The 24436-nt window shown below is 41.6% G+C and overlaps 1 protein-coding gene and 2 long non-coding RNA genes across 4 annotated transcripts in view; 1 reads left to right on the forward strand and 2 right to left on the reverse strand.

Annotated features, from left to right (window-relative positions):
- Positions 1 to 24436, forward strand: part of DGKI (diacylglycerol kinase iota) — a 186758-nt gene that overhangs the window by 80222 nt on the left and 82100 nt on the right. The window contains exon 20 of the mRNA XM_059726475.1: positions 11776 to 11876. Within this exon, the coding sequence (XP_059582458.1) occupies positions 11776 to 11876 (101 nt within the window). The remainder of the gene's footprint in view (positions 1 to 11775; positions 11877 to 24436) is intronic.
- On the reverse strand, positions 1746 to 11201 carry LOC109283653 (uncharacterized). Of its 2 annotated transcripts, XR_002090916.2 has the most exons (5): positions 9032 to 11201; positions 8251 to 8350; positions 7950 to 8017; positions 7722 to 7813; positions 1746 to 7202 (listed from the first exon to the last, which is right to left on the reverse strand). It is a non-coding gene; the product is annotated as an uncharacterized LOC109283653 (long non-coding RNA). The 2 variants fall into 2 exon arrangements; XR_009461770.1 differs by having other exon boundaries at positions 8251 to 11201.
- Positions 11322 to 24436, reverse strand: part of LOC132250159 (uncharacterized) — a 71743-nt gene continuing 58628 nt past the window's right edge. The window contains exons 2-3 of the long non-coding RNA XR_009461772.1: positions 18544 to 18583; positions 11322 to 11797 (exon numbers count right to left, since the gene is read on the reverse strand). This is a non-coding gene — a long non-coding RNA (uncharacterized LOC132250159). The remainder of the gene's footprint in view (positions 11798 to 18543; positions 18584 to 24436) is intronic.

Raw genomic sequence — 24436 nt, forward strand, 5'->3', positions numbered from 1 at the left:
TAGAATTGCTATTATTGATGCTGGTAATATAAGAAACAAAAAGAACATAGCTTAGTTTTCAGAGATCAAGCTTCACATGCAATCTGGTTTGATTTGTAAGTAAAATCTATGTGAAAGTTACTGAGAAGGAATAATAAGACCAAGACTCAATTTGCCCAGAGTCACTTTGTAACCAAAATCCATAATTTAAAATGCTGCTTAGCATTTTTAGCTAATGTGTTATATGTACCTTAAAAGAGACTTGAATTTGACTTTCATTTGTGGTTAAAGAAGAATGTTTTGTTATTCTGGAGGGGAAGATAAACTCCAGAGCTTAAATATAGAAGCATTTCTTGAGGATACTTGAGACATGCAGAGACCCTTTTGAGTACAACCAAAGAAGCCAACTTTGGGACTCACCATACATAAAGTGCTAGTTTCTCTAAGGAGGGGTAGCCAACCTTTGTAGCACATGTGCCACAAGTGGCATGGGTAGCCTGTGTGTGTGGCATATGGCAGATTGTGCGGGGTAGGCAGTGCAGCAGCAAATGGGGCAGGAATCAAAAGCAGAGCAACAGATTGGGAATGGAGCACAGAGCAAGCTGCAGAAAGCAAAGGCACAGATAGGGCAGGGAGCTGAAAGCAGAGCAGCAGACCGGGAAGGGATAAGATCTGAGGGGCACTGGGGAGGGTGCAGAGCGAGGACTTTTATAATAGCTGTACATCTTGCCTATAATAGCTTCCTTTCTGCCACTTAGCAGTGAATATTGTCATTTGTCAAATGTGCATATTTTGTGTTGCTGTTGTCTTTTTTTAGTGTGGCTTTGGAGCACTACATGTTTTCTTTTCATTCAATTTTTGTGTGATGCATTCCTTTTGTTTCTGTTTAAATGTTGTATGTCTTTCTCTCTGTCTCTTTCTCTGTCTCTCTCCTGACTTCTTCCTTGTCTGTCCACGCTGTTGTGCTGGCTCTGTCCTGGCTACTCATTGCCTGCTGCGTATAGTATCCATAAAGTGCACTCTGCTGATTTGAGAAGGGTCTCAGCTCCCCCTGACTCCTTCACTATGTGAGTACTCAGCTTTTTCATTTCCTTTCCCTTTCCCTTTTCCTTTTTGTTTTTTTCCCCTCCCCCCTTTTGTTTGCTTTCCTTATTTTTTTTTCCATCACCATCTTCTACTATATTCATCAACCTGGAATGAATGTAACAAGATCATCCAGTTTTGGGCTTAGAAGGTTCAGCAATGACAAATACCTTGAAAAGGAGCCACTTTTATATATACAGCTTCTCTTTTTTGTTATACAAGGTGGATATAAAATCGTAAACACAAATACAGTCTTTGGCTCCTGGATTTAATTACTGCCTCCAGGTTAGCAGAAGCTTGGAGTGTTTGGGAGCTAGTATGCTTTTCTCATCTCTCCCCTGAGGAAGGGAGGAAGCATCTCTCACATGCCTCCTTCCTTTTCAAGTAATGCTTGGAGCATTGACTGGGTCCTGGAAAGAGCCATATTCATTCCTCTGTAAGTAGAGGGAAAGTGGCCATGACCTTTGGAACTTCTTAAGAAAGCAAGTCCCAAATGTAGCTATTTTTTTGTTTTTGTAACCCGGGTGCACCCAACTATGTGCTCCCCCTTGCAAATCGAAGAGATAGGTAGCTAGGCAGAAGTGCTGCGAGAGGGATGTGTAAAATACCGGCCAGTTCCCTATGGAGTCAGGCCAGGACTGGGAATAGCTTAACTATATACAAATTTATTAATGATTACAGGGAACCTTAAAAAGATAGCTGTTAATATACAACTGATATGGATAGATAATATTCACAGATTTATAAGAAAGTATTGGTAAATATTTACAACAACAACATCAAAGTATAGCTAGGCAGATAAACACAGGTATCAACAGGTAAGTTCAGGCATGAACAACAACAGTTAGATACAGATAAACCTCAACTTGCTGACATAACCCAGGTCACATTGGATGATAACAATATACGTATATATCTATCTATCTATATATATATATATATATATATAACTATGTACAAAATAGGAGGCGCAAGTCTTTACCCCTCCAGGTACCCACATGGCCGAGACTACTGGGCGTTCCCCTTGGGTGCCAGACCCTGGCACCCTTCTAGGGGGAGAAGGGTCCTAATACCTCCTCAGCCCCAGGTGGGTTCACCTGGTCCCTGATCCCTCAGGACCCCCTTTCAGGGCTTCCACCCCTGTGGGTACCCATTCCCCGGGTACTCATGGATCCGGGAAGCAGGCCAGGAGGGGCTCTTGGAGCTGTGGGCGCCTTGTCAGGGCCACCCAGAGCCCTGCCTTCTGTCTTTTGTTGGGGCTTGGGCTGCCTCGTGCGGGTCCTGACACCCAGGCCTTGCCTTCTGTTGGGGCTTGGGCTGCCTCGTGCGGGTCCTGACACCCAGGCCTTGCCTTCTGTTGGGGCTTGGGCTGCCTCGTGTGGGTCCTGACACCCAGGCCTTGCCTTCTGCCTTCTGTTGGGGCTTGGGCTGACTTGTGCGGGTAGTGACACCCAGGCCTTGCCTTCTGCTTTTTGTTGGAGCTCGGGCCACCTTGTGCAGGCCCCAAATCCTGGACTGCTGGACTTCCACCATACCCCGCCAGTGCCTCCTCGGTACCCGGCCACACGCCAATGGAGGGGTTGCAAACCCAAGCGGCCTGGTGCCACTCCCAGGGTTTGGCATGCTGTGCACTGCCGTGTGCACCGAGTCCTGGGCCATACGCTGAGGGTAGCAGACTTGAGCCACCATGTGCAGCTTCCAGGGTCTGATGGCTCCAAGCACTGCCACATGTGTCGGGTGTCCGGGAACCCAAGCTGCCTCCCGCAGCTCCCAGGGTCTGGCCCATGCACTGCTCTGTGCACTGCTGGGGCTGTAGCCAAAGCTGCTTGCTGCTCTGGTCCCACCAAGGAGGTCTTCCAGGGCTCTTCTGGGCTACCGCTTCTGCCCGCTAGGCAGCTCTCCCTTGCTTTTCTTAGCCCTGCCTACTTATTTGTTCCCCGACGCATCTGCTATGTGCTGGGCATGCCGCTCCTTTTATTCACTCCAGAGGCTCCACCTCTGAAGGCTTGCTGGACCTGCAGCATGCAGGCTTCAATCAGGTTCAGGAGGCTCTTTGCCCACTCTGTCCGGGTAAGTGGAGGGGCCAGCCCCACCCAGCCCTTACCTGATTGGTGGATGGGCTGCACCAATTGAAATGAAGATTTTCCAAACCCGTTTGAGCCAGGCTGATTTGGTAAGTCCACCACATATTCAAATATGTATCCAGAATGTTTCTGTTCATTTCACTGTCTGTATTCACTAATTAGTTCCTAGCACAGCTTCCAAATAATTGTTAGGGAGCTAGAAAAATACCGTTGCACCTGTGCCTTAGCCTTGGAAAATATTTCTGGCTAGAAAAGGTATTACAGTAGTTTCTTTTCTGATGGTTAAGTAACATTGCCAGGAGCTTTGGAGATGAGGTATTGGTGTCTCTTTCATAAAATTAGACTTATAACTAGGTTTTACCAAAAAATAAATAAATATAACCCATCAACCTTTCTGTAAAGCATTTTTTGTTTTGACTGATACAAACAGAAAAACTACTCCCCAAAATGAAAACTACTTTGCTGACCACAGCTGCATCAGGAAAGAAAAAGACTCTTCCTGCCAGTATTTTGATTGTCAATAACTCTAGTGTTGTAAATGGCTGTATTGTAACTAAATTATTCAAGAAACTATCCTCTGTTTGAAAATGCAGAGAATTGGGTGATAAGAACGCATACACATATAATATTATGTAGTTATTATTTATTAATTTCCTTTATGAGGATGGGCCTTGTTGTTAACCTTAATGCACATTTACAATACAAACAGCCAACCTATAATATGCCTTGGCTTTAAAAATGTTTTTGTGACTATTCAGTCAAATAAGAAATGCAGTGTGCTTTATGGCGGTACTGCTTTTGTCTTCCTGTTTTATGAATGTTCTGCTGGACAACCTTTCAAATAGGAAGCACTGTAGAAAAAGTGAACCTGAAGTAAATATTAAGGAATAGTGAATTTCAGAAGTTCGGTTGCAAATCTTAGGCCAGGTCCAGACATTCAAAAAGCCCAAGGTGGAAGTGATCTAAGTTATGCGCTTTACTCTAAGCACCCTAGGTCAGTTTGGAAGTGAACAGAACGCACTTTTGCCCTTTGGCAGCAAGGAGAGGGGCATGCAGGCTGTTTGCACTGGCTGAGACCAGCTGGTTGGGGGCACTCCCGCATGCCTCCCAGCAGGCTCACCACTGCCGAGAGCAGCCCAGAGGCCCTGCCGCCTCTGATTGGCTTCTGGCTCATGTGGCAGAAATATCCTTGTCCCCCACCCTCTCTGTCTACCTCCAGTTGAGAGTGGGCTAAGGGCGGGAGGAGGGACTGGGGAGAGATTATGCTGGCTCAGGTCTGGGAGAATGTGAGCTGGGTCCATGCAAGAGAAGTCCCCAATCTCCCCTGCCTCCCGTCCCCTGTCTGCTTGTGGCCCACATCTGGCTGGAGGCAGGATGTGGGGCTGGGGAGAGATTCTGTGCTGACTCAGCTCTGTGACAGCCCAAGAGCAGGGCTGGCTAGGCACTCGGCCAGAGAAGCCAAGCATGAGCTAGTCCCAGTACATCTCCCTGCGAGGGCAAGTTAGCTGGGGGCTGCAAAGCAGCCTGGGATGCTGATGGACAGCGACCTGACTCAGTAGGGGATCTGGTACAGAAGTTTGATAGACCAGTCTAACCTAAATAGATTAAGTTTGATACCACATCAATCCGAGTCTATCTTAGACTAGGTTCTGCCATTTTTAAACAAGTCTATGTGCACTGGACTTCTGTTCGATTATGGGCATAGACCAGCTTCCGATCACTTGTACTGATTTATGAGTAACGTGTGTACTTGGACTTAGTCTGCATAACAAACTTGATTCTGTGGGTTATGCTGTCTAATCTTGAGACACAAGCAATGCTATGTGACCTGTATACCCATTAAAAACTAACTGAATATTGAGGATGTGTAAGAAACTGAAAATGGTCAGCAAATGAAGAATTATATGAGAGAGGTTTTAACTGAATCATTTTGAAAAGCACAAATACCTTTCAGAAAATTGCAAGCTGTTCATTGCTATTTCACAGCTACATAAAAGAGTCTCAGTACGGCCTTATTGCTATACGTTATTCCCTCAGCTTTATTAAAGAATGTTCGCTAACAGAAATGAAATAACTCTCCTGCCTCTCAGAATCGCATGCTGCTCTTAAACCAGCATCTGGAAAAAGCCTGGGTGAAGCGTTGCTGCATACCCCAAACATTAATAAACCTGGGAATGAAGGAATAGGGGAGTGTTTTTCAGAGTTGAAAAACTCCTATTGAGAATGACATCTGGATCTGGGAACTATTATACTGTGAGCATCCCCGCTAATCTCTACAGTTAAGATAAAGAAGAAAGAGAATGACAGTCTCTAAGACACATGGGACCCAAACTAATTTGTAAGTCAAAGCTATACTGTATCTTAAAATCTGTAAAAATAGATTAAACATGCAGCTTCACTGTGACTGTCAATTAATCTGTCTGATAAACTGCAGAAAGAACCCCAAGAGGTGTTAGGAAAATTTGGACTGTGATTGCATTGAGATTCAAATGCTCCTCTTCTGTTGGGTAACGTTTAAAGTGTTGGTGTTCTATTTAGTACAATAAAATGGAAGAGATCTGTGGAGCCTCAGTGATAGAGTCTGCATTAGAAAGCCTTCAGATTTCCTGCCGTAAAGTTTGTGGGCAGGAATTTTGGAGAGCAAAGGCTGTGGTTATAGCTTTTGATTTATGGGCAGTAGGGTGTTTTGAATCTTTAACTTGGATGCAGTCTTCCTGGAATTTTTATTGATGGTTCATGGATAGAGTTGAACCTTTGCATTTGTAGTGAAGTCTTTCTTTAAAATGGGGTGACTGCTTAGATCTTTGAGTGGGATGCACAGTCGTAATGATCAATATGCATACCTGATATTATATCTAATCTGTGCAGTTGGTGCAAAGCAATTCATCTGAAAAATTAACTTGAAAAACAAGAATTGACTTGCTTGTGACTGGGTTTAGAGGTGCAAATATTGTTAAAGGATCTACAACCTTTCCTTACATGAAGAGAACACTGTGGACATGCTATGAGTATTTACTGCAAAGTTCTGTATAGAAAAAAATGTAACAGATAGTGTCTTATTACTAAAAGATAATTAATCCACTCGTGTTGAGTAATGACTGCAGCAGTTTTGTTTTTTTGGGCAGCAAAGGTGTGGAAGAGAATCTGAAATCTGAATGTCCAAATTAATCAATTTGTATCAATTTGTATGGTTTGCACAGACAGAACAAACCATTTCAGACTGTTGCATATACACCCTAACTCAAGAAGAAAACAGCCCAAAAGCAGGAGGGTCAAGTTTAAAATAAGGCAGTAGAAGGATGGATTTGAGAAAATAGTTCACTAGCCCAAAGTAAAATTAAGGATTAAAGGGGTTGGGTTTTTTTCCTCCTATAATGAATTATAAGAATTTGAGATATGGATCCATTTTTCTCTGTTCAGTCAGTCTGTAGATATTTAGGTGGGCTACTGCTGAAGTGAGTTTTGCAGTGGGTTAATGGACAACTTTCATGAGGTGTGCTGTTATGAGGAAGGAGCATACTGTAGACAGTGTATGTTAGAACAAGAAATAAGGCCTGGACTCAGTCAAATACTTATGAATGTGTTTAAATTAATGCAGTCCATCCCTTATTTAGTAAATAGTTAAACACACGCTGAAGAAAGTGGAATGAAAGGAAGTTTAACAGGGTTTAATACAGATGAGATTGTGCTAGTTCCCTTGAAAACAATAAGTGCAACTTAGAGCAGCTCTGAAGTTACTCTACATCATGTTGATAGGTTAAAATGTTTTGTTGTGGGGGCTGAATCAGCTGCAGGATGAGAGTTCTGAAAAAGATAATACAAATTCCCTAGTTGTGCATGAAGGATAGCTTGATTGGCTCCATGTATTGACTAACACCCACAAAATGGAAAAAAATGTTTATGCAGTACGACTCACTTCTGCAGGATACAATTTAAGTAAGTAGATTAGCAAGATCATTAGCTATATATTTTTTAACAAACTTCTGGAGCATCTAGCATTGTCCACTGCCAAAGATGAGGTGCCAACTTGATAGTTCTGTTCTCTTACTGTAGCTCCTGTAATTTAAATAGATAAAAACTGTCAAAAACAAACATATTTTTAATACTTCATTTCCAGGCTCTGCCAATGAGATCTCAGCAGCCAGGTTAATTTCCTTTTCTCCTTTGGTTGCTGTTTTCCCTCTCTCAATTGTTCTAAACGCAGGGACTTTTAATTAATTTTGCATGTTTATTTCTTCTTTAGGAGATAGGTAATTCATTAATCTGTCACTGCAAACATGCCCCAGAGGAGTTTTGTGCTTTCTAAAGTTTAATATTTGGGAGGGTGGCAGGAAGGGGATATTTTTTAGCTGAATCATGTTAAAAATATTCTATATTTGCATGTCCTGATGTGGGCTGTATTCTGAAAGATCTGTCAAAAGTGTCACTGAATTCCTTAGGGGTTTTTTTTGTCCTCCTTTCTTCCACTATCTTTATGCAGACATGAAGAATGAGAAATGGTTCACAGGATATATAAATAATTGGAATGGGAATTAGGGCGTGTATAATTAAAAGTTTTTTTCTAGTTGAATCAACCTGGTGTCGTAGCAGAAGCGTGTTGATTGCCATGTGGGGACTCTAAGATCAGGAGCTGGACTGACCTCTCCCATTCTCTCCTTGCTGGGTGACTGGAGGCAGAAACATAAAGCAGAGGTAAAACAGCTGTGCTCCATGCAAGGCAACTGGCATCATCTCACCAACCGTTGGATGACTAATAGGGCAGTGCTTAGGTCACAGCTTTATCAAATACTGAATGTGACTTACTGCTGGATAGAAATATGCCAGGTTCTTATCATGACCCAAAATACGTCCATGTGTTTTGGCTTCATGAACTAAAATAGAGAGAACAGGCAGAAAGTGACTGAGCAAAAGAAAATAAACATTGAAAATCTATCGTCCCTCCATTTTGTAAATCTAGGCTCTTTAGCAGACATGTTAGTTCACATATCTATAATTCCGGGAATGTAGTACTTTAGATTTTAGCATGGATATGCTAAAAAGTGTGGGTCTTTTCTCTAATAAGCAATTTTCCTTAAGGAGGTGTTAGGAATTGAAATGACCGTACCTTATAAATAAGAGTTTCTCTAGTGTGATATGAATTCTGATATCCTCTATACAGCTAGTTGATATTGGTTGAGTGATGCATGTATTGGTGGGAAGACTTCCTAATAGGGAAAAGAGATGGAAAGTGCTATTTTTTGTTGTTGTAAGTTTTAAGAAGCTATTTGTTTTCTGACTGATTAAAAATTTGTAGTGGGGATTACAATTTTACAATTGTAAATTGTACACTTGGAAATCACAATTTTAATGAGACTCCAACAATATTTTACTTTCCTAATGATGATTTCATTCAGGTTAGTTGGTCTACACCTGTGTTGTTCTTGTTACTGTTTTCCTTCTGAAAAAGTCTTTATGCTGTTTATTTGGTAGGAATTGATAGTATTTCGTTAATGTTTTTAAGCCATCTGTGAATTAAACAGAAAATTGCCTCTACTATTGAACTGATGCCTTTCTCAAGTGAAGTTTTTAAGTAATTTCTGGAGATGCTGATGATAATCTTGCAGAGTGCTAATTAGCCTAGGCACAGGCCTCTGTCAACACAGCTGTGCTTCTTCTGGATCAGGAGCTAGTTCACTCAGGGCTAGCTTGGGTATCTCTGTATTGTCTTGCACATGGAAGACATGCTTACAATCCCTCTGGGCCTCAGTTCTTATTTAAATCAAAAGGCTATCTTCAAAGTATCACAAGAATGTTTGTGAGGACTCAATTACATGGATTGTGTAAGTGCCAAGAGAGGTAGACAAATGACCCCAGTTGCCACATTGTTACATAATGAAGACCAATACCAAGCTTTTCAGGTGAATCTGTTGTTTCAGTCCAGTGTCTGGTGAACATGTGTCCATATCACATGTACTGCTTTGATACCCGGAGTCCTTGTGAATATAAAGAGGATGGCATGTTATAAGGAGGATGTCATAAGGAGAGTGATGGTACTCAAGTGTTTCCAAAGTGTGGTCCAGGGTTAGAGCAGGAAGAAGGTCTGCAAGACTACTAATCTCCCCATTATTTGCTGTAAGGAAAGAAAGAACAATTGAAACCCTGCATACACAATCACCAGGTTGAAAACCTGTAGGCTAGGAGACCAAATGACCTTTATAATCATAGCAGTGTCTCTTAGTTTAGCGCTAAAGCATGTTGGCAGAACACCATGGGGAAGGCAGCATTTCCTCTTCTCATACTGAACCTGTGCATAAAAGACTTCACTTTTCAGTGCTGTTACTCTGTCTTTTTTTTTTTTTTCTTTTTACAAACTCTAATAAATTCACTGCAATATTTTTTTCCTTCCCTCAGACAAAGAGCATGCAATTAAAGTCTTATATTCTCTGCCTTAAATATTTTCTTATCTTATGCTTGCTAAAAATAAAATCCCCAGCAATTTTTCGATTTGGAAACCTGCATTTTATATGACTTGGAAGGGAACACAGCTCCTCAAACTGCCCTCTTCGTTTCTCAGCCAGCCATCTTTCTGACAGAATTTCTCTGGAAATAAAAGGACTAAATCTAATGACATATTTGTTTCATCTGTACCCTCCTCCCCCTTACCACATTCTCTCCATATCTAGATCTTTCTCTAAGTTGCTCTGCCTAGATGTAAGAATTGCAGGTGGAGAGAACTGGTTATATGGGATGTCATAATGCCAGTTAAGTTGGGAGGATTTACCCTGAAGCTGCGCTGGAAGTTACTAGCACAGCTGTCTGTCAAAGAAACCATGACAGCTTACCTTGCACACAGACAACTTCCTGACATCTTAGGGCATCTGGACACCATAGCGCCTGTCAGTCAGCACCAGAGAAGAAATAACGGTAGCTTGGATGTTAAAAAGCATCACTCCAGCTCCTGCTGTTAACCATTTATGATTCCTTATAAGTTATACTTCATGTATTTTAGAGTTGTTTTTATTATTACTAAAGAAGCTCTTGTGTAGAACAGGAGCTCCTTCAATAAAGCTCTTTCCAGTCTGTTGTTTTATTCTCCTGTTACAGAGGCACCCTGAATTCATTATTCTTTTACGCTTTTCAGGCAAAGACAACTTATGCCTAAGGTGCTGCTTTAACGGGGACTTTAGTTTCAATCTCCTTCTTTTCATCTGTCTAGAGGTGACAGAACTGTTTGTACCAACAGACCAAAAGTATGTGACAAACTCACTCAGAAGTGCTTGCAAATTGTAGCAAATCTCAATGAATTTACTGGTCAGAGATGATGTGTTTTATTAAGTCAACAGTATTTTCAAGCAAAAGAATAATAGCATGCCTGGAAAAAGTTTATATTTCCGGAGCTTAGCTTGTGTTGATCAGTTTTCAAACCGACAGCACAACTCCTGTAGATCAGATGCAGTAGAAAGTAAAAAAAACAACCAGCAAACTTAATGAGCCAGATACAATTGTAGAAAGAGACATGATTCTATCAGCAGATTTTATTTTAATGTTTAAAATCAACGTGCCTAGATGCTGCTAGTGGCATTGACAGACTACTGTTACTGGTTTGGGTGAAGTGTAGAGAGGGTGTTAAAGCACGAAAGTGGGAACCTATTCTTTACTGTGCACTTAATGATCTCCCCTTGGGCAAGGCACTTAAATTCTCTTCTTCCAGGACAGATACTCGGAGACTGTCCTAGATGTGATAGCAAAAAAATCTTTGCTAAAAATCTTTGGAAAACACAGATAAGGCAGGATGCTATTAGTTATTACTGAATTGTCTTTTCAATTATAAGCTAAAAAACTAGGCCAGTGTCAAATGGGGGCAAGCATGAGTCCAAAATAAGGGTGCCTGTACATGAGCGTGGAGGCTGCTCTGATGTGCTATAATTACAGTGAGTCAGAGCAGACTCGATGAATTGAGTCTGCTGGGGCATGGCAATTACTGCACTCCAGCAGTCTTGTGTATCAGTGTCCCTGTGCTTAAAAATGGTGACAGAGGCTTGAACTAAAGCTTGGCAAACAAACATTAGTGCAAGCACCCTCGCTGCCATTTTTAAGTGTATTGATACATGAGACACTGCGGCACTTTAATTAGAGACGCTCTTGGAGCTCCCCCTCCCCCCACCCCCCACGGAGCACATGTAGAAATGCCCCAAGGGTCTTAAGGATGGGTGTCTAGATATTAAGCTAGGCACTTACTCGCATTTTCAAAGTGCCTGGACACAGTAGCCACCTAAAACCAATTATAATCTCACTAGGCACCTGTCAGTATATCTAGGTACCAAAGAACTTTGCAAGTCTGGTTCTTTGCCATCTTTGTGCAATCTATAACCCTGAGCTGCAACAGGTGCTAAATGAGTGCTTCTGGTCTTTGGGCCTATGTGTATTATATATAATCAAAAAGAATTTCAAGATGGAGTTCTGTCCTTATTTGTACCTTTGCTGACTTCAATGGGATTGCAGGGATGTGCATGAGAGCTAGTGGAGCTTTCACTAAGGTTTCTGTTTTTTCTGTCTCTAGCTGCAGAAAAGACAAACCTTCTCACACCCTATTCATTTTTCACTCTGATACTGAACTCTTCTCTGACCAGTCTCTCTTCTTTTCTTGCAGTCCCCATTCCATCCCAGATCGCCTGCGGATCAGAGTGAACAGAATTAGTTTACAAGATTATGAGGGCCTGCATTATGACAAGGAAAAACTCCGGGAAGCATGTAAGTCAGAAGTGGCTGAATGGGCTTTGCTTTTTCCAGATAAATTTTTATAGATCTCATATTGACAAAAGTGCCAGGATCAAGCTTTTATCATGCCTGGAATATACACACATGTCTTTAATTAGGCATAAACTTTATAAATTACCATAACCTCAGAGTAGGGTTGGAGTATTGTTGTATCTCTGATGGTCCAGGGAATGTATAAAACCAAGGATTTTTTGTGGGGTTTTTTATTGGATCACCAACGTAGTTGGGAGAGCTTTGGATGAGCTTCAGACATCAAATGCTGTTCCCTAAGTCTAAGAAGCATACATGGATACTGAGCTAAATAGCAGAGAAAAGACTTCTTTTAAAAAATCTGGACTTAATATAGGTAGTGACTGTATGGCTTATTACAGTCTAAGAAATACTAATCTCTCTGCACTTCTTAGGTAATAACTATCCTCTCCCTTTTTTAATAGTTTCACTCTGCCACTAACTAGATTGCCTATTCTACTGCACTTCTTTTATCTTATAATGGCTCCTGATAATACTTCTTCACTCCTAATTCACAGCCCTTCCCCATCCCTCTAAATCAAACTGTTTGCATTTACATGGAGTCTTTCTTCTATTATTTAGCTCAGCCTGCCTCTGCCTTGCTCGTAGACTTGAGGAAGGGCACTTGATGCCTGAAGCTTGTCCAAAAACTCCCCAACTACACAGTTGGTCCAATAAAAAATACCACAAAAAATGTTGTCTCATACATTAATCTTAGAGTAATGATGCTTACATAACTTGTAGTTTTTTATCAGTGTCTTTCTGGTGGCCATTTTGGACTATAGTCAGTTATCCATGCAAAGATTCTATAACTGACATGAGATTTCACATCAGGCATTGGCATTTAAGTTCATCCTGTCACTCCGAAGGGTTGCATTGGCTGGCATACAAAATGGCCATAAAACAAGAATATTGGTCATAGCAGGCATATATCCCTACACCAATCCCTTATTCTTTAACAAGCCTCAGTGCACCATACAGAAGAATAATCAATATTTTGTTTTTTCATGTAATGATTTAATTGCCACATTTAGGGTTTAAGTCAAAAGCAGGCGAGCCCCTTGCATTGGCAACACTGACAACGATGATCCACATGTTTAAACATGAAGTCCCTTTCTTTGACACATGGAGTCATTAATCAATGTGGAACACGGCTGCTTGTGTTAACAGTTTAATAGAGTCTTGTTCATGCATCTGGCTCATTATTCATATTAAATTACAAGCACGACTGTTTGTTGTGTAACAAAGCAGCAGCTTACTCTATAATACAGGACTCCCTGGTAATTACCGGATGGCAATCCATTTAATTGGTTTGCTTATCTTATTGTTGAAAGATGGTTATACTGTTTCAGTTTCTACCCCTACCCTCATTCCTCCCGATTTCCCCTGTTCTCTGTTGCACCTTCCAACAATAGAGTTGAGATAGTCTGGATTTTAATATAAGGTCTGACAACCTCTTGTAAGTTCCTACTGCTAGATTTCAGTCATAATAAAAACAATTAGAGCCTTCATTTGATGGATTTATGAAAATTTATAGCAAGCTGAGGACTGTAGTTTATGTAAGGGAAGTTTCTCTTAAATTTCAGGTGTCAGCTTGATGTACCTTGTGGGATCCTATGACCCCAGCTGACTTCCTTTGCCCTTTGGGCAGGGGGCTGGACTCGATGATCTTCCAAGGTCCCTTCCAGCCCTAATGTCTATGAAAACCTTATGCTTAAAATTCAGATTGCATCTATGTATTCAGCTATGCCAGAGAAACTAGGAACTTTGTATCACCTGAGAAACATAACAGTTGTCAATACTTTTTAAAAACCCATAAAAGCTTCTAAAACAGACTTGTTTAAACTATTAGATACAACTAATAGACTAATAAACTAAATTAATAGATGCACCTATTTACAAAATGCAATATTGTAACTACTACTGCAAGTATGTATTTATGCCCCCTGTAAGAAACGACTGATTACATACCTAGTGACTAAAGTAATGGTGTAATGATCTATATGGTGGATACCTGATGGTGGATTCCTATTCAGTGGGTGTGTCTACATGAGGTGCTACTGTATAGTGGTTACAGTGCATTTATTTAGTACTTGTATAATCAAGTACTAAATAAATGTTCAGTGACTGGAGTTACTGTGCAGTAGCACTGGCGAACACCTTTTTAGTGGCTGTACTATGTAGTAGCCTAATAATATTGTACAGTTGTGTATTAGCACTCTTAGTGCTATTGTGCAGTTTTATGTGGATACTGCACAGTTAGAATCTCATGTAGACGCACCCAGTTTCTGTATGAATCTGGCCATTGGCTGGATTTGTCTTATATGGTTCCCATCCTAAAAATAATATGTTGTGATTTGAATAGTTAAAATGGTTGCTGCTAGCTGATCAGGAGACCTCCCTTACTCCAATCTTTTACATGACTGACCTCATAGATTCATAGACTGTTAGGGGCTGGAAGGGACCTAGTAGATCATCGGGTCCAGTCCCCCTGCACTAGGCAGGAAAAGACAACTGGGGTCAGGTGTCTCCAGCGAGGTGACAGTCCAGTCTCCTTTTGAAGATTTCTAGGGTAGGTGACTGTGCCACCACTGGAGGGAGCTTATTCCACAGTCTGGACACCCTGATTGCGGAGGAGTTTTAACAGAATAGAGTTTTAACCTCTTAACAGAATAAAGAAGTTGGGAAAATGTTGACAATTTTTTTCTCATCCTTATGATTTATTGGAACCAGTATGTAAACCTTGCTCAAAATGAGAGAGAGAGAGAGAAAGAGACCCAGTCACCTCAGATGAGTTCACTGGTCACAGCACTCACCTGTGATATAGAAAATTTGGGCTGGAAGGAACCTCAGAAGGTCATTTAATACAACCACCTGCTCAAAGCAGGACCATTCCCATCTATATGATACCAGCTAAGGCTTTGTCTAGCTGGGTCTTTAAAAATCTCCAAGCATAGAGATTCCACAACCTCTCTAGGTAACCTGCTCCACTGCTTTACTACCCTCCTAGTGAGAGACTTTTTCCTGATATCTAACCTAAACTTCCCTTGCTGCAACAGTTCCTTGTTCTGTTATCAGTTAGCCACCACTAAGAAAAGTTTAGCTTCATCTTCTTTGGAACCACCTTTCAGTTAATTGAAGGTTGCTATTAAATCCCCCTTCAGTCTTCTCTTTTCCAGACTAAATAAACCCAGTTCCTTCAACTGTTCCTTGGAAGTCACGTGACCTAGCCCATGAACCATTTTTATTGCCCTCCTCTGGACTCCCTCCAATTTTTTATATCGTTTCTGTAGTGGGTGAACCAAAACTGGACGCAATACTCCAGATGTGGCCTCACTAGTGCCAAATAGAGGGGAAGAATTACTTCTTTTGATCTTCTGGCAATGCTCCAGCTAATACAGCCCAGTATGCCATTGCCTTTCTTTGCAACAGGGGCACACTGTTGGCTCATATTTTGTCCACTGTAACCCTCAGGTATTTTTCTGCAGAGCTGCTGCTTAGCCAGTGGGCCCCCAAGCTGTAGGTTTAAGTATTGGCTCTTGCCTGGGTCACATGTGAGACTTGAACCTGGGTTTGCCCATATTTGCAACCATAGAACATTGGTTATTTTGGGGTGGGGTTTCTCTCTGTTTCCCTCTTTCTGTTTTAGTTTGTTGTGAAATATTTGAAATGTCTCAATTTCATTTTAATTCAAAATGGCAAAAAAATTGAAATCTAAAATTTCAAATCTGAAATGGGAGAACTATTGTGTCTCATTAATAGTTTGATAATATAAAAAAAATCAGAAAAAACCATGAAAAAATGACAGTATTAATGTCAAGTAGACTATAAAAGACAATCGCAGCCTGCCTTGAAGGTTATAAAACTTGTATCTTATTGGACCAAAAGCTAATTGCATCATATTGACATTTTTTACATTTAGCTTACATAATCTTGAGTGTTAGTATAGTGGATCTGAGGATTTTCTTCACCCAAATAGTCCTTTATTTCCTGGGAACACTTGGCCCCCAGGAAGTCTCCTACATCTATCAGTGCTCAGTTGCACACAGTAGTCCATAGAGGATACCTCATAGTCCTGAGGTCTCCTTCCAGGACCCTAAGAGGGCTCTGCCAGCTTTTTGCTGCTCCCTCAACACTGCAGTCCAGTCCTCCTCCTCCCCTCTGAGTGAGTTGCCTTGCATGGTTTTTTCAGGGCTGCTGCCTCCAGCCTTGCAGCCCTGGGTCTCTTACCAGACCCTGGGAAATAGCCTGGCTCAATTCTGCTGCCACTAGCCTGACACTGTCTGTCTGTCTCTGGTTCTCTCTTCCCCAGCTTCCTCTCTTGGAGCCTTTTAGCTTCCTGTGGGTCAGCTAATTATCTTCTACAACTGGTCCAGACCTCCTAGGCAGCCTGCAATCAGGGCCTGCAGCCTGCATCTGGGCTGTAGCCCCTGCCAGCCTGCAGAGTGCTACAGCCTGAGATGTACAGTCTGCTGTAATCCTCTGTCAGCCAGCCTGCTACAGTTGGTGAGAAGGCATGTAACTGATCTCAACTGCCAGGATGGTGCATGGGGAGGAAAGTGCTTTCTAAAGTGACTAGAAACCAAACTATGAGGGTGTTTCCGGAACTAACAACAATTTCCCTTAGTTCCTGATGATGTTTCTCTTACAAAAGTTCTATTCCAAAGGAATATCTTGCATAATCTTTTAAGCTGTAGTGTTGTAGGTTCATCTGAGCACAGATTTGTGCCATGCATGTATATGTTTTTTTTGCAGATGTGCAGTGTGGGCAGCCGTTTTGTACCTTTGTACAAAACACACCTGCTGTATTTTACCTGTAGTTTTATAGTAAGTGTGATAGGGGGCCTCCCGGGGCCGAACTCTGTGGCCCGCCCGCCTGTCACCATGACAGCAGGCCTACTCAGGGCCAAGCTCTTCATGGCCCGCCCACCTGTCTCTGAGCAACCACCCGCTCATCTCGCCCGCCACGCCTTTGATGATAATGAGTTCAATTAAGATGATAATTAAGCGGGAGGCTGCCCTTCGACTGCCCCGATGCCCAGGGGCGCTCTGTGGCTCCAACCTCCCCTAATACTGCAGCCCAAGCCTCGCAGATGGCATCATGGTGTTCAACATCTCACCGGCCCCACACTGGGCCCCAGAATCTTCCACGCGACCCCACTATGGTCTTCTGTACTCAGACGGCCACTCCGCCATCATCTTGGCTACCTCACCCCCCCGAAGCCTTGTTCCCCTCTCGGGTGTGGTTCCCCTGGAACCTTCGGCTACCTAGCCCTGGCCCACCTCAAGGCCAGTCGGGACCCCAGGCCCCCGGCTCTTGGGCATCCCTCGCGGTGGGCCCCCAGCCCTTTTGACCCTCACTGGTCCTGGTCACTATCCCCTTCGGGCTGGGTCTCTCTAGCCACTCACTAACACTGGGCCTCACTGTGCCGCTACTCCCTTCCTCCTAGGAGCAACCGCAGCACCTTGCCCACATCACTCCCACTCTCGGGGTCCGCCCTCTCTGGGCCCCTCACAAACGCTGGCCCTCTCGGCCCTCATAACACTGGCCCTCTCGGCCCTCATCCAACTCAGGGGTCACCCACCCGGTGGTGGTGGGAGCTAGGGGTTAAGGCGCCCCAACTTGCCTTTCACCTGGGTGATCACTGGCCTGGCATTTCCTGGGGACTCCCGCGCCACTGAGAGCCCCACCAGACCACCCACTCCCGGCAGGGTGTGGTTTCAGGTCATGCCCAGGACCAGGAGCCTCCTACCATCCCCTTGCAGCTCCCCCTTACTTCCAGGTCGTACACAGCAACCCTAAGGCCAGGCAATGTTGCTGCCTGACCTCCTGCAGCCAAACTGCCTGGTTTATATAGGCCTCAAAAATGGCTGCCGCAATCAGGCACCTGGAGGCTGCCGGCTCCAGGCCCTTAAAGTGGCAGGAGCACCCTGTGCTCCGCCACAGTAAGCAACTTAAATGGGACTGAAGATAAGCTGATAGTCAGTGCAGAGTTATCAACTTTGTGAAATATTTTCCTGATTATCTTGTGACATCTCAGTTCAGCACACATTGCTTATGGAGGTTTGCAATCAGAAGAACAGCAAACTGGATAGTAATACCAGAGATGTGCACAACACAGGGTGTTGTAAGGAATGAAACTGAAACACAGCTGCTAAAAAGGGCAGCTAACTAGTATTACTTAATTCCTGATGTGGGTTATTGGATATACCTTACATGATTTTTAGTAAAAGTTGGGTTTTTGGTAAAGGTTGGGTCTTAGCTTGTACTATGACATGGGCAGATTAATGATTACACTGCTTTGAAGGTGAAGGAAAGGCAACTTGTTCTTCAGGAGTTCATGACAGTTGTTGTGGTATAATAGTTTTGGCTGTCTGCTCCAATCCTCCTACTGAAATGAAATTGCAGTAGTTAATAGGTAAATTATTGTGGTGCAGCTACACTCACTCTGGGCTAAGAGTGGACAAATAAAATAACTACACTGGATTCTGTTGTAAAAGGGCAAGTTCTTATCTCCTCCTCCTTAAATTGGTATAATTGTTTCATCTCTTCACAGTTTTCATAATTGAACACATTACACTACATTGTCATTAAAAGTTACTAGCCAAAAGAAAAAGAAAATTTGCTCACCTCCTTTTACCAACATGAAAATGCGTGGTATATTTCTCACCTGTCAAAAGAAAAATATCACTCATTCTAAGCAAGCAGATGGGTAAAACTTTCCAAGGCTGCTTTTTAAAATATAAATATAGATAATACCTATCTTCCAAAAAAGTACAGTACTTTCTCTTTGCTGCCAGATACAGAGACTGTTGTTATATTAAAGCTAAGCTGGAGAGACTCATTTTTTGAAAGACCCAATTCTCCATATCAGGTCAGACCTCCAAAGTAGCCCTGTGACTTTCAACAGCACAGATATCTAATACTTTATTCTCGTGATTCTTAGTCTATATATTTGTTCAGTGTTTAGCAGATTAAATATGCATGTTTTGGGTCCAAAATGCCTCCCTTACTGTCCTTGACTCCTGTTCCCTCCAATGGCTTAAAACTCCTACCTTTCCCTTATTCTCTCTCTTCTCCTTCCTTTCCCCCTTCCCCCAAAAGTTATCGAAACTAGGAGCAAAAAAAGGCTTTCGGTTAATAATAACCCATTTTATTATCACTGCAGTGTTCCTGCAGGGAAGCTATTAAGATTTTTGCCCACGACATATCTCCATAATAGAGTTTTGAAAGCTCTGACATCAGAGTAATAATCTGGATCACCCTGACTCAGAGTAAATAAATTTCCTTCTTCTTGTTTGCTTGAAATACTGATTTGAGTCTATCAGCTGCTTCATCTAAAATTGAATTTTTTTTCCTCCTCTAACAACTCGTCATACAAACTGTTCAATGAAGATTAATCTTCACTCTGCTGGAGGTAGACACCTCATTTTGAAAGCCTTCTGAACAATTAAAGGATGTCATTTTGTCCTCTGAAGGGCACAACCATTTTTACCTGATTCTCTTTCTGTTATGCTCTACTTTTTGTCTGAACATTTTTTCTTTTTTTCCTCCACCTTCTTTTTTTCTCTTTCATACTTTCTTCCACCTCTTCTCTGAAATTGTCATTGTGATGATAATTGATAAAATGGGAAAAGTTCTTTAATCCTTCAGTAAGGAGGAATCCATACTTCCCAGCATATAAGGGTTGCATTCTCTTGAGAATGGTGTCTACTTATATCCATGTGTTTATAAGGTCTTTCCATAGCTTTAGTGTCATCTCTCCATTAACCCCCTTTTTACACCTACTAGTTGACATTCCAGTAACCTGCTTCTGATAGTTTTGAGCGATGTGATGATTATACCTTGTTGGACAAGATCAAACTCAGTAGGTTAGCATGATGGGGACAGTTGAATTCTCTCTATATTCTTGGATATCTTCTGCATACTGTCTAACTTGCCTGTAGTTGCATTAGAATCTGATCCAGAGTGGTGTGGTGGGAGTGGCTTAATTGGTCATAAAGTGAATTTTTGCCACCTAATTGCTTACGGCATACATATTTTTTTAACTACTAAAACCATTTCAGGTTTAACACCATCATAATCTTTCTTTTTCCTCCTCTTATTGTGGATAGGAAAATCTTGTCATTGCGGGCATACAGAGAGAAAATTAAAGAAACAATCTGTCACTAGGCAATCTGCAGCCTTTTCTGGTTCCCCATAGTATCACTATCTTAGATTTGCCACCATGAAGGCACAGATGGGGTAAGGTCACTAGGGTAGGAGCTGTTCAGTGATTGTTATAGAATCTGTCATGTACAATGCCCTAGCTGACTATTCTGTTGCTTTAGGCATTGTAATCTTACGCCTAGATCGGAAAGCTCTATCAGGTCTTTACAGAACAAATATGAACTGTGATTGTTCTCAGGCTTATAGCTTTAGTATATTTAAGCTGATTTTCATAGAGATGGCAAAAGGCAGATCCTTGACACTAGGTTATACTTACTTAATTTCAAGAAACATGGGAGAGTGGCAACTTCTTAAAGACATAGGTGCAAGTATTTTTTAGCATCTGCTAAATGATGGATTTTTCACTAGTCTTGTTCCTAGAAATAGCTAAAATGCTTTGGCTCTCATTTTTCTCTAGCCTGATAGACAATGTCAACCTGGGCATTTAAAGTTTGGCAAAGCTATGTAAGCAGCTGAAAACAGGGTCTTATAACAGGAAGGGTCAAGCAGCTCTAACTGGCAGCCACTGCTACTATGTATAATAACTAGATTAGGGGGATTCTGCAGAGTAAGAGAAAGGGAACTTGGTACCATTTTAGCAAAGGGAAGGTTGGAATAGACTGTAATTTCCCATGGATGGGGAAGAATGCTTAGCAACTTTGCATTTATGAAGCACAAGAAATAGGCAGGATAGATTTTCCATTTTTAGTGCAAGCAAATGTCAAATGTCAAATGTCAGGATAGTGAAAACAAAGTTCTCAAGTATCTGCCCTAAAGAGTGACTTCAGTCTGAGGCTGTCAACAAAGAAGCATTATAATGGGTTTTTTACTCTGATGTGCTGTGGCTGGAATTGACTAAAACTGCTGACTTATTTCACATAGACTTCTGAGCAGCAAATAAAGATTGAGCCTGTGAGCTAAAGGCAAAAGGCTCTGTACTCTGTCTAATATCCTCAGCCATCCAATTCTACCTTTCTTCCAAAATATGGATAGACAGTACGTCTCCCCCTGCCCTTCTCTCTTTAATATAGTTACTCTTACAGCTATTTTCATGTTTAAAGCTTGAAACATTTGTCTGGAAGGAGGCTCTTATGCTACATGATCCCAAAGATATGGCAGCTAAGATTCCAGCTGGGAACTCTGGTCACCTGGGAGAAAATAGAAAGAGGCACCTCTCTGCAACCAGCTAGCACAGGATAGGTTGGAGGGAAGAACAGAGGGAGGTTGTGACCCATTACCACCTGCCTGCCCCTTTTGAAGTGGCTAGAGCTCCTGGCAGTGCTTTAACCTTATAGAGTATCTGTGCTTAACCCTAGGTATAAAGGCATAGTGGAGGCTCTTTTAGTACCTATCTTTTTATCTACCTGTACAAGGCCAGTCAAAAACTACTTTGTAGTGTTTTTTTTAGCTGGCCTCATGCAAGTAGATTCCATATTTGTATTTATAAATGTTTCCGTTTTTATTCAGCAGATCAGAGGCCAGCAACCTTTTAGGGGCAGCAAACCATATTTAATGAATTAATGAATTAATGGGGCTGCTTTCCCCACTGCTGATTGCCCCTGCTGCATTTGCAATTGATGTTCTGCTTTTGCATGCAAGATAAAATCGCTTGTTGGGGCCAGATCCAGCTCACAGGCTGCAGGTGATTTCTTTTTCAGATGCACTCAGTTTTAACCATGTGCCCTGAAAACTCAGTCTGGTACGTGAAAAAATGTCCTTTCCGTGTCTTGCTTCCTAATCAGTAATAAGATTTTTATAGGTAGAAATTCCTCAGTGATGTCAGTTTGTCAATGATATCCAAGTTAGGAAGACTAAGCTCTTTCCCATATTGGGCTAATATGGGAAATGCTGATGCTGATAGCAGTAAGGGAAAACATCTTATTCTTGTTAGTAAAATAAGCAGAAATGATCTGTGGAGGCAGTCAGGTATGGATGTGTAATTTATATGTACTCAGTCTGTGGACCACAATCACACTTTAACAGCTGATCCCTATAATAAAAATGTTTTGTATTTTACAATCCCGACTCAGGGTTCAAGGGAATTTACTGTGATAACTTGGCCCTGCAGGTTTCTAATGTCTGTGGAAACCCCTTAGGAAAATTATATCTTTTGAACATCCTTAACACATAAGATCCTTTATTCACTGCATTAAACATTTACAGCCAAACACATAACATAATCTCTGTAATTTCCTGAGGTAGGTAGGAAGTAGAATACACTTTCTAGGACTTCACACCTACCTTAATAGTCTATCTCGAGGCTTTTTTGTTCAGGATTTTAGTGGGCTAATTGGGTTGTTTGGATCACAAATTGAATCCCTTAACAACAACAAATGGGAAAGTTAATTTAATTTTATCTTTTCTTGGTGGTAATGTGCAAGGTTTTTAGTCCTTTCCATTTATATCCTTGGAAATATTAAACATTTCACTAGCTTTAGGGATTCAACATAATGGATGGTTGGTAGGTGGGAGTGTCCTCATTTATTTGTAAATCCCATATCCAATTGTATGCAGACTTTGGAAATCACTGATAACTCTAGCAGCTAGCTTTCGAGGCATATTTGCATTGTACAGTGTTGTGCATGGCAGCAACCAGATTGATGTGGCCTCCATCTACCCTCATGCTAAAACTTGATTTAAATTTGTATGATTATGAGCAAAGAGGTTTATCAGAAATAGTCTGGGATGTAGAATATTGGTGAACCTGAGTCTGCCTGTCTTATTTACCTAATCTATGTACTTTTCCTATGTTTTTGTAATATTCTTGTTTTTTCTGCTGCCACCCTGCATTCCCAGTATAGGATTGTCAGTGAATTGGTATAGAAGCTCTGTTCTGCTATGCCTACACTGGCCTATATCATTGCCCAAGCTAGATAGGTCAGCAAATCTAATTCTGATTGGCACAAGGGTCATGAGGATAAGGGATCTGGAAACCAGTTTCTTAATTCCCCCCCTACCCTCTCCACCTCATTCTCTCTTCTGTATTGAGTGGAATTTAGGCATAGATGCCACCTATATAATTATGGTGGCATCAAAAAAAAAAAAAAAAGGAACTACCTGTGGGGTGTTGCAGTTTAGACTAATCAAACTGTGCACTAGGCACATGGGTACAGCTGGAAAGTTTTTGTGGTGTCTATGGCTGACACACTGCCTAAGCGACGTCTCTCTTGTACTGAGCATGACTCATAACTGTACAGTAGCTGTTGATCAGCAAAGAATGGAGAAAGGCCAGATGCCCAAATGATAGACCACAGAGAACCAGATTACCAGATCAAACCTAAACCAAATACAGTTAGGGAGGAACAAAGACTTGGAAGAACTAGTCCAGAGCCAAGCTACCTTACTACAAGGGATAATACAAACCTGTTACAGTAATCAAATGCAGGGTGGAGACTATCCAGAGAATGCTGTCTGGCTTACAGCTGTATTCTAATATGCCTGAACGTCAGTCTTCCCTTCTCTATATCGAATTTTCTTCACCAAAAGGTGTCTTGATGAGGTCATTCAGTATTGACAGACATTGGGCCTGTATATTTGCTGGGAGGGAAGGTGGTAGAAAATGACTGGACTGGGGGGAAGGTGAAGTTTAGAAAGTTTTAATTTGTCACAGTTGGTGAACAGTTCTAAGCTGTCCTAGTTATGAGGTCAGTTGTCTCTCATGTGAGGTGTTCTAAAGGTCTTTTTGCTTTATAATATTTAGGATATCCATTCTTGTTCTAATTTCCCTTCAAAGGATCTTTCTGCCAGTCTTCTATTACTAATTTTCTCCATCACTTTGAGCAAAATTCTAAACTACAGTGTTTTTTCCCCCTTTGCTCCAGTTCATCCATCTGTAAAATTGATACAGAGTAGCCATTAATTACCAAATGGTACAAATTAATGTTTTCAGAGATGGTCTATGCAGGTTCCTCCTGGAAAGTTTGAGGACTTTTTGACTCTTGAATGAGATTATACACCCAATGGATTGTATATATATTGAGTTAATACCTTTAGTTGATTCACTTTTAACTTCCTGAGTTGTCATGTAGATGTGGGCTCAGATATTGCAGGCAATATTTAGAACAGGTAATAACTACATCAGTACTTCTCAGAATTGGCTAGTAAACATTTTCATTAATGGCATCCACTGCACCAACCAGTGGCAAAACATTTTGACATTCTTGCATGGCAGTTGCTGTATGCACTTACTCCTACCTATATTTAAAGCAATTAAAATTCTGATAATTGGTTACTTTAGCATAGGATTCATACACCAGTCTGGTATAAGTATTACTCTCATCCTTGGAACTAGGTAAACTAGAATTTTTGTAAAATT

This window comes from Alligator mississippiensis, chromosome 4 (genome assembly GCF_030867095.1).
Source record: "Alligator mississippiensis isolate rAllMis1 chromosome 4, rAllMis1, whole genome shotgun sequence".
Taxonomy (NCBI): Eukaryota; Metazoa; Chordata; order Crocodylia; family Alligatoridae; genus Alligator; species Alligator mississippiensis.